The following is an 18,436-nucleotide window of genomic DNA, read 5'->3' as shown; positions in this document are numbered from 1 at the left end:
TGCTATGATTTTACATACCTTATCAAAAGTTCTAAAACCATCCAAAATGGGCCTGTAACCTGTGCATCTGCAAAGGTTTCCTATGTATGAAAAATAATGACACCATCTTTAGATGTTCACATGTGACATCAATGGATACAAAAGGTATAGAATAAGTAGCATAAATTAAGACTTTATCGAAAGAAGATGATACAATGTAATAACTTAATTCTAAATATATTAGATTCTGAAATGTAGCACAAGACATCTTTAATGTCCAAATGTAACATGACAACTTTTGTCCAAAAACATCAACCTCTCTCCAATAATCACCATTTTTACAATCGCTTTTGTTCTGGGGTATGATGATCCATAGGAGCTAAACAACTACTAGCTGTCCATTTCCAGGAATGAAGCTTCAATGCTCTTGGGCCCCAATAAAAAATGGCACAATTTAAATATTAAATGCAATAGCTTTTTATCTTTTAAAGTTGTCCGTACACATAAAAAGTCAGTTGAACCCAATTACAAAGATTGTCCAATGATCGATGTGTATGGGGGCAGCCTGACAATCTGAAAAAAGCCTCTGGTATGTTGCTTTTCAACATGACCCAATCATTCTTCCTAAGCTGCTGACTCACCATTGATTTTGCATTCACTATAGCTACACTACATGCACTTCGAGTATTTAATATTATGAGAATGATTATAAGGATGCCGTACAACACAGACGACTATCGCATCGCAATGCTCGGACTGGCCAGCAGCTCTCCTGACCCGAGCATGACAGCTGCATAGTAATTAGAAAATGGTAGCACACCAAATACGAAATAGGAATAGCAGAATGGCTTTAGTAATACATTTCATAATGGCTCTTATAAGGCATATCAAATATGAAATAAGTGAAATATGAATAGCATAATGGCTTTTGTAATTTAGAAAAACATATGAGATACTTAGCACAAAATTTGGCCAAAAGATGTGAGCCCATTCACCAGCGACAAGGTGATCTCAGATTGAATGGGTCCCTATACTGACTGCCTGGTGTGAACTGACCTCTGGCTAGTAACATGATAAAGCCTGTATATATAGGACTAGTTCTAGATGTGCCGTCAGTTTTTTCTATAACTTGTATACTAGTTTTCTGACTGAGCACTCCGCCCTTTATCAAGTGGTGATTTTAATCGCATTCAATCATATGTTTGGTTCCTATCGTCCTATATATACAAGGTGATCTCAGATTGAATGGGTCCCTATACTGACTGCCTGGAGTGAACTGACCTCTGGCTAGTAACATGATAAAGCCTGTATATATAGGACGATAGGAACCAAACATGTGATTGAATGCGATTAAAATCACCACTTGATGAAGGGCGGAGAGCTCAGTCAGAAAACTAGTATACAAGTAATAGAACAAACTGACGGCACATCAAGAACTAGTCTGAATAGGTGCATACCAAAAGGCAACTTACATATTAAATTAGAAAATGGTAGCACACCAAATATGAAATACCATGGTTTGTGTCATTGATATCATCCATGGGGGTACACGTGGGGATAATATTAACCACTTATCGACAATAGGTATTTTTGGTTTTGCATTTTCACTTTTTGCTCCCCTTCTTCCCAGAGCTATAACTTTTTTATTTTTCTGTCAAAATGGCCATGTGAGGGCTTGTTTTTTGAAGAACGAGTTGTACTTTTGAACGACACCATTGGTTTTGAAAACAGGAAAAAAATTTGGTACTTGAAAACAGGAAAAAAATTCCAAGTCATGTGAAATTGCAAAAAAAAGTGCAATCCTGTGAGGGGAGCCAGGGTTGTAGTCATGGTTGACAAAGACTGCTCAATCATGCCCCAGTCTCCCAACACATGCATACAATGTCCTCTTTTCAGCATACCTTCTGCTGCACCTTCTACACCATCAGGGTCCCATCTAGTCTGCTGAAGTTCTGCTGCTGGCGTTGTTATACAAAAAGAGACAAAGTCCAGTTCCAACTCAACAATAAAGAATTTACTTGCTTCAGTATGCAGTATGTCCATTTCAGTTACAGCCCATGGCATAAGATTCCACACAGTATACATCCTTTGCTTTCCTTGTGTCTTCCCTCATTACTCCCAGGGTGTCCCCGGGATATAATGACCCGTTCGGTACTGCAGCATCACTTTTGTTCAGCTTCACTAACTTTAGAAGTTCCCCTGTCCGTTTTGCCCCAGACATAAGTGGACCTGCCCATGTAGTAAGCTACCACATCATGGTGCTGCCCTGTATCTCCTTCCTGCTGTAACCTTCAACCACTATCAGGCCCTGGATCAACTAGGCTCTCACCTTGAATATTGCGGGATCACTGTGCTGTCCAGGGCTCCAGAGCACTTTAGGACTCTGGGCTCCCTGGCCCTACTCACTAGAATCAGGAAATATTCCTGGGCTACCCACAATAGACTCCTCCTATTAGTTAACTATATACACCATTGTGCCACATCTAGTGTCCAAATTACTAACTGCACTTTCCCTAAGCTACAGCATAATATATATCTTACTACAATGCTGCATACAACACTATATACAGTTATGTACATTACACAATAATAAAGAGGGGTGTAGTCCTGGTACACCCCTTACAATCCCACTGTTTTTTTTTTATCATGTTCACTAAATGCTAAAACTGAACTGCCATTATGATTCTCCCAATCATCACGAGTTCATAGACACCAAATATGTATACAATCTTTTTTATTTAAGTGGTGAAAGAAATTTCCAAAGTTTGTTAAAAAAAAATAATTGTGAAATTTTCCGAGACCCGTAGCGTCTCCATCTCGGGTTGGATGAGGGCTTATTTTTTGCGTGCCGAGCTGATGTTTTTAATGATACCATTTTGGTGTAGATACAATCTTTTGATTGCCAGTAATTGCATTTCAATGCAATATTGCGGAGAAAAAAAACGTAATTCTGACATTTTGGCTTTTTTTCTTGTTATGCCGTTTAGCAATCAGGTTAATCTTTTTTTAATTGATAGATCGGATGATTCTGAACATGGCGATACCAAACATGTGTATATTTGATTTTTTTATTACTTTAAAAGGGGAGAAAGGGCGGTTTATATTTTTTTATTTTTTAATATTTTTCCTTTTTTTCACTTTTGGCATGCTTCAATGGTCTTCATGCGAGACTACAAGCTGCCATTACCCGATCAGCTCTGCTACAAACAGGCGATGATCAGATCATCTGTATGTAGCAGAATTGCTGACTTGCTAGGAGCACCGACCACCGGACGGCGATCATAGCAATCCGGCAGTGACAACCATAGAGGTCTACTGGAGACCTCTGGTTAAAACACAATAGCAACGGTATAACGTTGCATCCTGTATGTCATAAATTGACACACAGGTGCAGCAGAGACCGGACCATCAAGGATCAATCGCTATAACTTACAATATGAGGAATGTGGAAACCACAGAAAAAGATGCGACCATAGATCCATAATATTAAAGTATTAAACATCTTTATTAGATAATGGAAAAAGAAGGACAACTGGAGGACATGTGCAAATAGCGACCAAGGTGCAAATAGTGCAAAAGTGCAAAAACGAGCAGTCCGGCCACAGTTAAACCCAGATATAAAACAAGCCGTTACTCATATTAAAAATTTCAAAAAATAAATAAAGAGGTATATAGCACGCCTAAAAGGACTTATCGATAATTAGGGGGTATGAAAAATAGGCTGTCCTGTGTATTGGAATGACTGCGCATGTTAAATCCATACAGTTGTGGCCAAAAGTATTGACACCCCTGCAATTCTGTCAGATAATACTCAGTTTCTTCCTGAAAATGATTGCAAACACAAATTCTTTGGTATTATTATCTTCATTTAATTTGTCTTAAATGAAAAAACACAAAAGAGAATGAAGCAAGAAGCAAAAAGCAAAACATTGATCATTTCACACAAAACTCCAAAAATGGGCTAGACAAAAGTATTGGCACCCTCAGCATAATATTTGGTTGCACAACCTTTAGCCAAAATAACTGCGACCAACTGCTTCCGGTAACCATCAATGAGTTTCTTACAATGCTCTGCTGGAATTTTAGACCATTCTTCTTTGGCAAACTGCTCCAGGTCCCTGATATTTGAAGGGTGCCTTCTCCAAACTGCCATTTTTAGATCTCTCCACAGGTGTTCTATGGGATTCAGGTCTGGACTCATTGCTGGCCACCTTAGAAGTCTCCAGTGCTTTCTCTCAAACCATTTTCTAGTGCTTTTTGAAGTGTGTTTTGGGTCATTGTCCTGCTTGAAGACCCATGACCTCTGAGGGAGACCCAGCTTTCTCACACTGGGCCCTACATTATGCAGTAAAATTTGTTGGTAGTCTTCAGACTTCATAATGCCATGCACACGGTCAAGCAGTCCAGTGCCAGAGGCAGCAAAGCAACCCCTAAACATCAGGGAACCTCTGCCATGTTTGACTGCAGGGACCATGTTTTTTTACTTTGAATGCCTCTTTTTTTCTCCTGTAAACTCTATGCCGATGCCTTTGCCCAAAAAGCTCTACTTTTGTCTCATCTGACCAGAGAACATTCTTCCAAAATGTTTTAGGTTTTTTCAGGTAAGTTTTGGCAAACTCCAGCCTGGCTTTTTTATGTCTCGGGGTAAGAAGTGGGGTCTTCCTGGGTCTCCTACCATACAGTCCCTTTATATTCAGATGCCGACGATAGTACGGGTTGACACTGTTGTACCCTCGGACTGCAGGGCAGCTTGAACTTGTTTGGATGTTAGTCGAGGTTCTTTATCCAACATCCGCACAATCTTGCGTTGAAATCTCTTGTCAATTTTTCTTTTCCGTCCACATCTAGGGAGGTTAGCCACAGTGCCATGGGCTTTAAACTTCTTGATGACACTGCGCATGGTAGACACAGGAACATTCAGGTCTTTGGAAATGGACTTGTAGCCTTGAGATTGCTCATGCTTCCTCACAATTTGGTTTCTCAAGTCCTCAGACAGTTCTTTGGTCTTCTTTCTCTCCATGCTCAATGTGGTACACACAAGGACACAGGACAGAGGTTGAGTCAACTTTAATCCATGTCAACTGGCTGCTAGTGTGATTTCGTTATTGCCAACACCTGTTAGGTGCCACAGGTAAGTTACAGGTGCTGTTAATTACACAAATTAGAGAAGCATCACATGATTTTTCGAACAGTGCCAATACTTTTGTCCACCCTCTTTTTTATGTTTGGTGTGGAATTATATCCAATTTGGCTTTAGGACAATTCTTTTTGTGTTTTTTCATTTAAGACAAATTAAATGAAGATAATAATAACAAAGAATTTGTGTTTGCAATAATTTTCAGGAAGAAACTGAGTATTGTCTGACAAAATTGCAGGGGTGTCAATACTTTTGACCACAACTGTATACCAAAATAACTATAATAGGAAGAATAGTGCCCATATCTATTACCCATATGTGCTCTATAAATCAAGTAATCAAATCCCACTCAAATACTGCCACAAAGCAGAATCAACTATGTTACTAGAGCACACATATGGGAATAGAAGGGAGATTCCCAGCACTATTAAACATGCACACAGCCTACCCTAAAAGGGTTACTTCCCCGAAATAGCATTACCTCACTGAAAGGTTCAGGATGACCGGGCGGTCTGCTCGTCTCCCCGACGCGTGTTTCGGAGCTCTAGGGCTCCTTCCTCAGGGGACGCCCCCTGAGGAAGGAGCCCTAGAGCTCCGAAACGCGCGTCGGGGAGACGAGCAGACCGCCCGGTCATCCTGAACCTTTCAGTGAGGTAATGCTATTTCGGGGAAGTAACCCTTTTAGGGTAGGCTGTGTGCATGTTTAATAGTGCTGGGAATCTCTCTTCTATTCCCATATGTGTGCTCTAGTAACATAGTTGATTCTGCTTTGTGGCAGTATTTGAGTGGGATTTGATTACTTGATTTATAGAGCACATATGGGTAATAGATATGGGCACTATTCTTCCTATTATAGTTATTTTGGTATATGGATTTAACATGCGCAGTCATTCCAATACACAGGACAGCCTATTTTTCATACCCCCTAATTATCGATAAGTCCTTTTAGGCGTGCTATATACCTCTTTATTTATTTTTTGAAATTTTTAATATGAGTAACGGCTTGTTTTATAACTGGGTTTGACTGTGGCCGGACTGCTCGTTTTTGCACTTTTGCACTATTTGCACCTTGGTCGCTATTTGCACATGTCCTCCAGTTGTCCTTCTTTGTCCATTATCTAATAAAGATGTTTAATACTTTAATATTATGGATCTATGGTCGCATCTTTTTCTGTGGTTTCCACATTCCTCATATTGGAGACCTCTGGTTGTCATGCCGACCCACCGGTGACCAGCGATCATGTGACGGGGTCACCGATATGCAGGATTTCCGGCACGCATGCCAGAACCACGCGTTAAATGCTGCTGTCAGAGTTTGACAGCGGCATATAACTAGTTAACAGCCGCAGGTGGATTGCGATTCCACCCGCGACTATTAGAGGCACATGTGAGCTGTTCAAAACAACTGACATGTGTCGAAAAAGATGTTGGCTCAGCACCAGAGCTCGCACCAAACAGGGGGCGTCCGATATAGGTGTACTATTACGCCTGATGTCAGAAAGGGATTACGACAATTCTGGCTCAAAGAGAGACTAAATGGATTGTAGAGTTGGGAACTATGACTTAAATGGTTTAAATGAATTCTTGAACTTCACCTCTTTTCTCTAAATGTATAGTTACTATGGTATTTTTTAATTGTAGTTTTAATTTTGCTATATTACTGTTTTACTTATAAAAACTCTACCTTTTTTGTCATTGGTTATCTTTCCTTTCACAGCTTATGTACCATCTCATCTATTGTTTTACCATCTAAAATCTTGGACTGATCATGGACTTTTTTGATGTTGACGCATATGGATGGGAACACTATTCAACACACAGTTTTTGGAATATGATTTATTTTAATACTTTGATACATATGCTTTGAGGGTTTATATGTACTGTTTTCTGTGTGATCTCTGTAACATTGTTGTGCTATCTATTTTACTTCCATGAGCCTGAGTTCTTAATCTGTTATGACTTGTGGTGCGCACGTGCACGCTCCTCTGTCCATTCCCCTGCACCCCTCAAGGCATCTATATTGGTGTTTATGTTTATATCGGGACTATGGCTACATGAATGCGCCTCCAGGCTGTGGCACCCCAGGAGTCTGGTTGCCACAGTGGCATTGCCTCCCTCACAGGGAGTAATGTCATGCCTGGAAGCAAGGAGAGGTCCCCTTACCAGGTGTCAGTAGGAGAGAAGTTGAGCAGAACCTGGGGAGTGGAGCTGTGATTAACATCGCCCAAGAGCTGAGCGCTAGGAACTGGATACCGGAGTCCGTGGCTGCGCGGGTACTGAAGTCCCGACAGTTAAATCTGGAGGGCAGGGGACTGCAGTTCTCCTGGCCCAAGCTAATACCCGGCTGCACAGCAGCATACCAGAGTCTGGAGCCGACACAAAGGAGCGGCAACTGTGATAGGCTCGAGCTGCCTGCCATGTGGGCAACGGCAGTGGCGTAGCGTGGGGGGGCGGTCCGCCCCAGGCGGCACATGTGTGGGGGAGGCGCAGCAGCAATTCGTCTCCTCTGTGGGAGAAGCGTGGAGGCACAGTGCAGCTGCTGAGATCACTGGAGACATTCAGACTAGAGCAGCGGATCAAGTGCACTGTCCTGTAATCGATTGCCGAGCGCCTGGAGCTGCCAGCCTGTATTTATTGGCCGTGTGTCTGGGAAGGCTGCTGCTGCCTGCTTCATCCATTTCTCTGGGTTTGACTAGCTGTCCCTGGCTAACCCCTGCCTGGCTCTGTGCAGATCATGGAGGAAGTGGGAGCTGGATTACCCTCAGCTGCAGCACAATTGCCCTAGTGCCCAAAGCAGCTGCAGAGCACCAGAGGTGGCAGCAGCCACGTCCCCAGGGATGGCAGTGTGGCCCCGCATGCCCTGCTAAGGTAATGGCAGCCGTGCGCTCCGTGCTACTGCAGGTGACGGAGGAGGGATGGGAGGGGGGCACAAACTTGTTATTGTCTGGCACTGTGTCACTGTGCTGCCGACTTGGTGATTGCAGGAGGAGGGGAGGGAGCTGTCACCCTGCCTGTCACAGTGCTGTCACCCTGCCCCTACCTGTCACACTGCTGTCACCCTGCCTGTCACAGTGCTGTCACCCTGCCCCTACTTGTCACCCTGCCCGTCACAGTGCTGTTACCCTGCCCCTGCCTGTCACAGTGCTGTCACCCTGCCCCTGGCTGTCACCCTTCCCCTGCCTGTCACACTGCTGTCACCCTGCCTGCCCCTGCCTGCCCCTGCCTGTCACTGTGCTGTCACCCTGCCTGTCACAGCACTGTCACCCTGCCTGTCACAGTGCTGTCACCCAGCTGTCACACTGCCTGCACCGCACTGTCTCCCTGCCTGTCATAGCATTGCAGGGCCGGACTGGGACTAAAATTCAGCCCTGGCATTTGAAGTTACACAGGCCCACTAGTCACATGGTGACTATATAATATCTTTGTACACTTGTAGTTTACAAGAAGTGAGAGGAGATTAACACTACTATATAACATGTAGTCAGAGCTGTGCCCAGTATTTCAGCTCAGTCCTATTTATTGCTTTTAGGTACAGTACTCCTCCCAAATCTCTGTCCCCTTTTGTATGCATGATTACAGAATTCCTGGCAGAACTGCTCTCTATTGGGCAACCAGATCCCCTGGTCATAGCTGCCCCTATCATACCCCCCAACTTTTGAAGAAGGGAAAGACGGACAAAGACTGCGGCGCGCGCAGCGCGCCGCTGCAAATTTTGGCCACGCCCAGCCACACCCATTTCACAACTAGTCACACCCATGTCCACACCTAATCGCACCCATTTAGCACTGCTGATCACACTGACTGGTACTGAGGGCACAGTGGCTGGCATTATGGGCACACTGACTGGCACTAAGGAAGATAGAAAACAGAGAGAGATAAAAGAAAACAGAGCGAGAAAGAAAGGGGAAAGAAAGAAAGAACAGTGAGAGACAAAGAAAGAACAGTGAGAGACAGAGAAAGAACAGAGAGAGAAAGAAAGAGGGGAAAGAAAGAAAGAACAGAGAGAGACAGAGAAAGAACAGAGAGAGAAAGAAATAAGTAAAGAAAAGAAAGAAAGAACAGAGAGAAAGAGAGGAAAGAAAAAGAAAGAAAGAGGGGAAGAAAGAACAGAGAGAGAAAGAAAGAACAGAGAGAGAAAGAAAAAGAGAGAAAGAAATAAAGAAAGATTCTACAAAGATACTATAGCAGCCCGGCTCCCATTGTAGTGCCCACCTGAGCCTCCCGGTGCAGGACCTATCATGATACGCTCACATGGCCAGCATCCTCGATTCCAAGGCGATCCTGCTGTCTGCGCTGTCGGAGGAGGACACGGTGATGGATCTGAAGCATTCCTGGTTCCGTCACAATCTCCTCAAGAAATTATCTCATTTCCGGTCAGCTTCCAGCACATCACTTCAGGTGGAACGTCATGTGTGTGTTTTAAAATGCTCCTCGGGGCTCCGCCGTGTACTCCTGTGTCCGTGGGAAAAGCACACTTTGTATGCTTTGTACACACTTGGCTCCACTCCATACACACACGGCTCCACTCCGTCCACCTCGTACACGCGTGGCTCCTCTCCGTACACCTCGTACACACGGCTCCTCTCCGTACACCTCATACACACACGGCTCCTCTCCGTACACCTCGTACACGCGCGGCTCCACCTCGTACACACACACCCGGCTCCTCTCCGTACACCTCGTACACACGGCTCCTCTCCGTACACCTCGTACACACGGATCCTCTCCGTACACCTCGTACACGCGCGGCTCCTCTCCGTACACCTCGTACACGCGCGGCTCCTCTCCGTACACCTCGTACACGCGCGGCTCCTCTCCGTACACCTCGTACACGCGCGGCTCCGCTCCGTACACCTCGTACACGCGCGGCTCCTCTCCGTACACCTCGTACACGCGCGGCTCCTCTCCGTACACCTCGTACACGCGTGGCTCCTCTCCGTACACCTCGTACACGCGCGGCTCCTCTCCGTACACCTCGTACACGCGCGGCTCCTCTCCGTACACCTCGTACACACGCGGCTCCTCTCTGTACACCTCATACACACGGCTCCTCTCCGTACACCTCATACACACGGCTCCTCTCCGTACAGCTCGTACACGCGCGGCTCCTCTCCGTACACCTCGTACACGCGCGGCTCCGCTCCGTACACGCGCGGCTCCGCTCCGTAGACCTCGTACACGCGCGGCTCCTCTCCATACACCTCGTACACGCGCGGCTCCTCTCCGTACACCTCGTACACGCGCGGCTCCTCTCCGTACACCTCGTACACTCGCGGCTCCTCTCCGTACACCTCATACACACGGCTCCGCTCCGTACACCCCGTACACACACGGCTCCGCTCCGTACACCTCGTACACAAACGGATCCGCTCCGTACACCTCATACACACGCGGCACCGCTCCGTACACCTCGCACACACACGGCTCCTCTCCGTACACCTCATACACACGCGGCTCCTCTCCGTACACCTCGCACACACGCGGCTCCGCTCCGTACACCTCATACACACGCGGCTCCGCTCCGTACACCTCGTACACACGCGGCTCCGCTCCGTACACCTCGTACACACACGGCTCCGCTCCGTACACCTCGTACACACACGGCTCCGCTCCGTACACCTCGTACACACACGGCTCCGCTCCGTACACCTCATACACACGCGGCACCGCTCCGTACACCTCGCACACACGCGGCTCCTCTCTGTACACCTCATACACACGCGGCTCCTCTCCGTACACCTCGCACACACGCGGCTCCGCTCCGTACATCTCATACACACGCGGCTCCGCTCCGTACACCTCGTACACACGCGGCTCCGCTCCGTACACCTCGTACACACACGGCTCCGCTCCGTACACCTCGTACACACACGGCTCCGCTCCGTACACCTCATACACACACGGCTCCGCTCCATACACCTCATACACAGCTCCGCTCCGTACACCTCGTACACACACGGCTCCGCTCCGTACACCTCGTACACACACGGCTCCGCTCCGTACACCTCGTACACACACGGCTCCGCTCCGTACACCTCATACACAGCTCCGCTCCGTACACCTCGTACACACACGGCTCCGCTCCGTACACCTCGTACACACACGGCTCCGCTCCGTACACCTCGTACACACACGGCTCCGCTCCGTACACCTCATACACAGCTCCGCTCCGTACACCTCGTACACACACGGCTCCGCTCCGTACACCTCGTACACACACGGCTCCGCTCCGTACACCTCGTACACACACGGCTCCGCTCCGTACACCTCGTACACACACGGCTCCGCTCCGTACACCTCGTACACACACGGCTCCCCTCCGTACACCTCGTACACACACGGCTCCGCTCTGTACACCTCATACACGGCTCCGCTCCGTACACCTCGTACACACACGGCTCCGCGCCGTACACCTCGTACACACACGGCTCCGTTCCGCTCCGTACACCTCGTACATACACAGCTCTGCTACATCCACACTGTAAATCCTGACCCCACACATACTTACCTCAACCAGCACCATGACAACAGCAAAGCAGAGTCTTGCAGATGGTAGAGGCAAGGCTGAGCGCACAGGACCTGTGATGAGGTCACAGGAGGGGCGGAGTCAGGGGGTGACATGTCGGGGGTCTGGACAAAGGCTCCTGATCATGTGATCCCCTGACTCCTCCCCTCCTGTGACCTCATCACAGGTCCTGCGAACAGAGCGAGCAGGCAAGCGAGTGCGACGCTGTGAGTGGCTGCGGGAGGGAGGGAGAGAGGGGGTCTCATGCTAAGGCGAGGATGGGGTGCGTGGGGGGGGGGCGTGGCGGCTTATCTCCCTGCAGTGCGGGAGGAACTTGGAAACTATCACCGGCCGGCGGAGGAGCAACAGTGGCCGCAGCAGCTGGCAAGCGGCCAGATGATCGGGCGCTGCCGCCCGCGGCCCACGTGACAGCGGCCCAGCGGGAAAATGCCCGGTTGGTTATATTGCCAATCCGGGCCTGTAGCATTGTCACCCTGCCCCTGTCTGTCACCCTGCCTGTCACAGCGCTGTCACCCTGCCCCTGTCTGTCACCCTGCCTGTCACAGCACTGTCACCCTGCCCTGGCTGTCACTGCACTGTCACTCTACCCCTGCCTGTCATCCTGGCTGTCACCCTGCCTGCACCGCACCGTCACCCTACCTGTCATAGCATTGTCACCCTGCCCCTGGCTGTCATAGTGCTGTCACCCTGCCTGAACTCATGGTTGTTATACCTGTCTGCCACTTCTCTCCCTCCCTTCCTGTCCTCCTTGTCTTGCCTTTCTGCATGTCACCCCACTGTCCAAATGCTTATCCTGCATTATCTGCCTGTCACTCTTCTGTCCGCCTGCTGAATTTTTTTTCTGTTACCCGCTTCTCTACTTTTCACTGTAGCTGTTACCTGTCCTGTCTATCTGTCATCCTGCTGTGCACCTGTTTATCCTGATTCTGCTGCCAGCCCTACTACATTTCATCCAACCAATTACCAGTGCCTACCCTGTCTATCCTCCTGAAAACAAAAGCCCCTTAAACATCATCTGGCGTTATGAGGAGGGGGAACACCCAACCACCAGCGCCAATATGCATAAACTCACAGAATCAATAAGAAACAGGAGGAAACTCAGAGAATGCAGTAAAAAATTGTCAAATTTTATTAGAGTAAAATACTACAAATAACATGTATCAGACAGTGCACTAATAGGGACAAAAGCAGACAGTATCCACCCAAAGTGCCCTAAACCTCCATAGAGATGGAGAAAATAGCCCCAGACCATATCCCCGAGGAAGTCCTTATACCCCAATATGAAGGGAAGAAATGCCCAAATACAGTGACCTAAATGTGGACATAGTAAGATTATCCATAATAAAAGGCGTCAGTGTAATGGAACAAGCTGCCACAATGAGCAGGAAAGAAAAATGGGGAAGGGAGACCTCAGAGGCACTTACCGGGGCAAGGAGGAAGAGGGGAACCTGGCTGTACCACCCCCGATGCGCGTTTCGCGGCGTCTCAGGCCGCTTTCTCAAGAGGGATATGGTAAAAGGTCCAAACAGGACCTTAAAATATCCCCTGACCTCAGTCATGTCCTCCTTGTCTTGCCTTTCTGCATGTCACCCCAATGTCCAAATGCTTATCCTGCCTTATCTGCCTGTCATTTTTCTGTCCACCTGCTGAATTTTTTTTCTGCTACCTGCTTCTCTACTTTTCACTGTAGCTTTTACCTGTCCTGTCTATCTGTCATCCTGCTGTGCACCTGTTTATCCTGATTCTGCTGCCAGCCCTACTACATTTCATCCAACCAATTACCAGTGCCTACCCTGTCTATGCTCCTGCCTGCTTGTTCTGACTGCCTGTCACTCTGCTGTTCACTTGCTTATCTTTGTTCTGTTATTTCTACTTTTACAATGTCAGTGCACAACATATCTGCCTGTTTGTCTGTCACTGGTGTCTGTCTGCCTGTTACTTGTACCTGTTTTTTTTTTAATTCTGCTACCTGCTTTTCTACATTTCACTGGTGCCTAAGCCTTTTCTGCCTGCCTGTCCTGCTGCTGTCCATCTGATAATCCTGCTTATTTTGCTGCTCGTCCTTCTACTTTTCATCCTGCCTGTCACCAGTGCCTGCTCCCCCATTTGCCTGCTTGTCACCAGTGCCTGCTCCCCCATTTTCCTGCTTGTCACCAGTGCCTGCTCCCCCATTTTCCTGCCTGTCACCAGTGCCTGCCCCTATGTTAAGCTACACATGTGTACATCTGGTGTTATATGCAGCCATTGTCAGTCAGTGACTGTAATAATGCTTCAGCACACATGAAGGTAGAGAGGGGGGAGTCTGTGTGTCTGAAATGTTGGGGTGCATAAACTTACTGGTGATGTATCTGCTCACACAATAAGGGCTTGTTCAGACAGGCGTATAATTGGGCAGTGTGCTGTCTGTGTGCGCCATGGACCATACATGGGCTCCTCGGATGCTTCCGTATTATCAACCACCAAAGGCGCGGCAAATTTTTCGACTGCCCCGGGCGCCACAAACAGTTGCTATGCCACTGGGCAACGGTTTGTTTTTAAACCAGAGAAAGACAGTAAGCAGCAGGAGGGTGAGCTGTTAGGCAGCAAGGAAAAAGGGAGGACAGTGCAGAAGGAAAGCCTCCATACCTACCTGGCATGGTGTATCCAAAATTGCTTCCAGGCTGCCCTACTCTCCATTACGATTTGTGCCCAAGTCTGTACTATCAGCCATCAAGTCAAGTAAAGGAAAAGAAAACTACAGCCCTTGTGTTCTCCAGTGATCTCTTGCGCCCTGAGTCCTGCACCACAAGGTACATGAAGCCTGACATAACAGAAACCGGAAGCCCTGGGGCCCCGCTCCACCTGTGGGGAGCAGAACCATCCCAGCTGCGTCACCATCAGCAGCAGCGGTCTCCGATAGCAGCATCGGCCATCCGTTGCCGAACACCACAGGTGGCGTCATGTTAAATCCCATATAAAGTGCCTTGCGAAAGTATTCGGCCCCCTGGAACTTTTTAACCTTTTCCCACATATCATGCTTCAAACATAAAGATACCAAATGTAAATTTTTGGTGACGAATCAACAACAAATGGGACACAATTGTGAAGTTGAACGAAATTTATTGGTTATTTTAATTTTTTGTGAAAATTCAAAAACTGAATAGTGGGGCGTGCAATATTATTCGGCCCCTTTAATTTCAGTGCAGCAAACTCATTCCAGAAGTTCATTGTGGATCTCTGAATGATCCAATGTGGTCCTAAATGACTACTCATGATAAATATAATCCACCTGTGTGTAATCAAGTCTCCGTAAAAATGCACCTGCTCTGTGATAGTCTCAGGGTTCTGTTTGAAGCACAGAGAGCATCATGAAGATCAAAGAACACAACAGGCAGGTCCATGATTATTTTGTGGAGAAGTTTAAAGCCGGATTTGGATACAAAATGATTTCCAAAACTTTAAACATCCCAAGGAGCACTGTGAAAGCGATCATATTGAAATGAAAGGAGTATCATACCACTGCAAATCTACCAAGACCCGGCCGTCCCTCTAAACTTTCATCTCAAACAAGGAGAAGACTGATAGAGATGCAGCCAAGAGGCCCATGATCACTCTGCATGAACTGCAGAGATCTACAGCTGAGGTGGGACAGTTTGTCCATAGGACAACAATCAGTCATACACTGCACAAATCTTGCCTTTATGAAAGAGTGGCAAGAAGAAAGCCATTTCTTAAAGATATCCATAAAAAGTGTTGTTTAAAGTTTGCAACAAGCCACCTGGGAGACACACCAAACATGTGGAAGAAGGTGCTCTGGTCAGATGAAACCAAAATCAAACTTTTTGGCAACAATGCCAAATGATATGTTTGGTGTAAAGGCAACACAGCTCATTATCCTGAGCACACCATCCCCACTGTCAAACATGGTGGTGGAAGCATCATGGTTTGGGCCTGCTTTTCTTCAGCAGGGACAGGGAAGATGGTTATAATTGATGGGAAGATGGATGGAGCCAAATTCAGGACCATTCTTGAAGAAAACCTATTGGAGTCTGCAAAAGACCTGAGACTGGGACGGAGATTTGTCTTCCAACAAGGCAATGATCCCAAACATAAAGCAAAACCTACAATGGAATGGTTCACAAATAAATGGATCCAGGTGTTAGAATGGCCAAGTCAAACTCCAGACCTGAATCCAATTGAGAATCTGTGGAAAGAGCTGAAAACTGCTGTTCACACACGATCTCCATCAACTCTCATTGAGCTCGAGCTGTTTGCCAAGGATGAATTGGCAAGAATTTCAGCCTCTCAATCTACAAAACTGATAGAGACATACCCCAAGCGACTTGCAGCTGTAATCGCAGCAAAAGGTGGCGCAACAAAGTATTAAGTTAAAGGGGCCAAAAAATATTGCACGCCCCACTTTTCAGTTTTTGAATTTCCACAAAAATTTAAAATTATCAATAAATTTCATTCAGCTTCACAATTGTGTCCCACTTGTTGTTGATTCTTCACCAAAAATTTACATTTGGTATCTTTATGTTTGAAGCATGATATGTGGGAAAAGGTTGAAAAGTTCCAGGGGGTCGAATACTTTCGCAAGGCACTGTACTTATTTCCCATTCTATGGCACAGCCAGGCCACGGAGTCGGGGCACGGCCCTGTAACTTCCCCAAAGAACAGTTTGTATCCCTGTTCCAAGTGCCCTACGGCCCTGGTGGGCGTGTCACATGCACCAACATATCCAGCTGCTATTGGTCCATATAGACCATGTAACCACAGGTCCTGATGGTTAAAAGTGTGTGTAAGGTCCTATTTCTGTATCCCCCCAAGGAAGCAACACACTATACATGCAAAATGAATGGGGTTTGTGCTTTTCCTGGTGACACTTCTCCTACTGCCATGGATAAGGGTGCAATATTTAAATTTATCTTTTAATAGACCAGCGTTATTATATGTGGTATGGGCACTCCTAGCATCCTTGCCTATCCAGGGTAGGTTAGAATAACTATATGGCACCATGTTTTATTACTGAGTAATTGTCACCAGGATACTCAGTTATATGGTCCTTTTCATCCTTGTTCTTGTCCTCACTTACATGTTATTTTACCATTCCCTCTGTTTTGTCAAATAAAGTTATTAATGTTTTGTCATAAAACTCCTGGCTCCTGCTTGCTTTATATAGGTGTTATATTATAGCTTGACTGTGTCCCAAGGCTATTTGAATAGAATCTGTCAGCAGGTTTTTGCTACCCCATCTGAGAGCAGCATGGTGTAAGCAAAGAGAGCCTAAATCTGACAATGTATCACTTAGTTTGCTGGGTGCAGCAGTTGTGATACAATCTTGTTTTTAAATGCAGAATGCAGCAGAGCTGATAAAGCTAGCCCAACCCACGCCAGGCTCTGTATGAGCTGCTTATCAGAGGATTAGGGGTAGAATCCGTCCAGGAGGCACAGGCCAGCTATTCACAGCAATGGTAATGTCCTAATGATAAAACCTTAATTGTAAGTAAACAACAGCACACAGCTTGATAAGTTACACATCGTTGAATTCAGTGTTTTAACACCTACCTCACACTGTCCTCAGATTGCTGTCAAAAACCTGCTGGCAGATTTCCTTTAAGATTTAGTGACTGACTACCTACCAGATAAGTATTCCATGATCTCTTGAATGGTGGGTTCTGGGTTATTTCTCAGTAAAGAGTACATGGACATCACCATCCCAGGACTACAGAATCCACATTGTGAACCATGAGCTTTAGCTAATCTCTCCTAAAAGAGTGGACATAAAAAACAGATGTTAGTGGCAGTACTGGCAGGCAATGTAATGGGTTATTAATAATCAAAATGATAACTGGGCAGAAACAATCAAAATGATGTACAGGGTCCAATTATCCTTTAATTAAAAAAAAGTAAACTTGTAGCCTCTGCTTTTCCAGTCAAAAATGGCAAGATTTCAGACATTAGTAAAATGTTTTCTCTACATCGAAAAGCTTTGTCATCCATATTATTTTCGACTATAAAAATATAGGAATAGTGGTGCAACAAAAGTAGAACACAAGGAGGCAATGCTCACACTGAATTTCATTATTTACTGCAAAGTGCCAAATATACCATATATATATTTTTTTTTCTCCCTTCATAATGATTATATAATTGGCAATTATCAAGACACCCTCAATAAAGGAGTAGTTCTGCAGGTGGGAACCACAGACCACATATCAGTACCAATGCTTCTGGCTGATGTTTTGGTCACTTTTGAATGATGGTTGTGCTTTCACACTCATGGTAGCATGAGACATACTCTACAACCCACACAGATGGCTCATGTAGTGCAGCTCATCCAGGATGGCACATCAATGCGAGCTGTGGCAAGAAGGTTTGCTGTGTCTGTCAGCAGAGGCTGAAGATGCTACCAGGAGACAGGCCAGTACACCAGGAGATGTGGAGGCGGCCATTGGAGGGCAACAACCCAGCAGCAGGGCCGCTACCTCAGCCTTTGTGCAAGGAGGAACAGGAGGAGCACTGCCAGAGCCCTGCAAAATGACCTCCAGCAGGCCAGAAATGTGCTTGTGTCTGCACAAACAGTTAGAAACCGACTCCATGAGGATGGTCTGAGGACCCGACGTCCACAGATGGGGGTTGTGCTCACAGCCTAACACTTTGTGGCCCTCCAAAGAAATGCCACCCCACACACCATTACTGACCCAGTGCCAAATCGGTCATGCTGAAGGATGTTGCAAGCGGCAGATCGCTCTCCATGGCCTCTCCTGACTCTGTCAAGTCTGTCACGTGCTCAGTTTGAACCTGCTCTCATC

General features: G+C 46.7%; 1 protein-coding gene across 8 annotated transcripts in view; it reads right to left on the bottom strand.

The window, feature by feature from the left end:
• The window catches only part of LOC141054222 (aldehyde oxidase 1-like), a 409,838-nt gene that overhangs the window by 272,841 nt on the left and 118,561 nt on the right, over positions 1 to 18,436 (bottom strand). For all 8 annotated transcript variants that reach the window (XM_073551460.1, XM_073551462.1, XM_073551454.1 and 5 more), the window contains 2 exons: positions 17,264 to 17,390; positions 19 to 80 (listed from right to left, as the gene is read on the bottom strand). In XM_073551460.1, the coding sequence (XP_073407561.1) occupies positions 19 to 80; positions 17,264 to 17,390 (189 nt within the window). The remainder of the gene's footprint in view (positions 1 to 18; positions 81 to 17,263; positions 17,391 to 18,436) is intronic.

The sequence above is a fragment of the Dendrobates tinctorius genome, unplaced genomic scaffold (assembly GCF_039654945.1).
Source record: "Dendrobates tinctorius isolate UK_male_01 unplaced genomic scaffold, ASM3965494v1 ptg000177l, whole genome shotgun sequence".
Taxonomy (NCBI): Eukaryota; Metazoa; Chordata; class Amphibia; order Anura; family Dendrobatidae; genus Dendrobates; species Dendrobates tinctorius.
The sequence above is the reverse complement of the archived record's forward strand: the minus strand, read 5'-3'. Positions and strand labels throughout refer to the sequence as shown.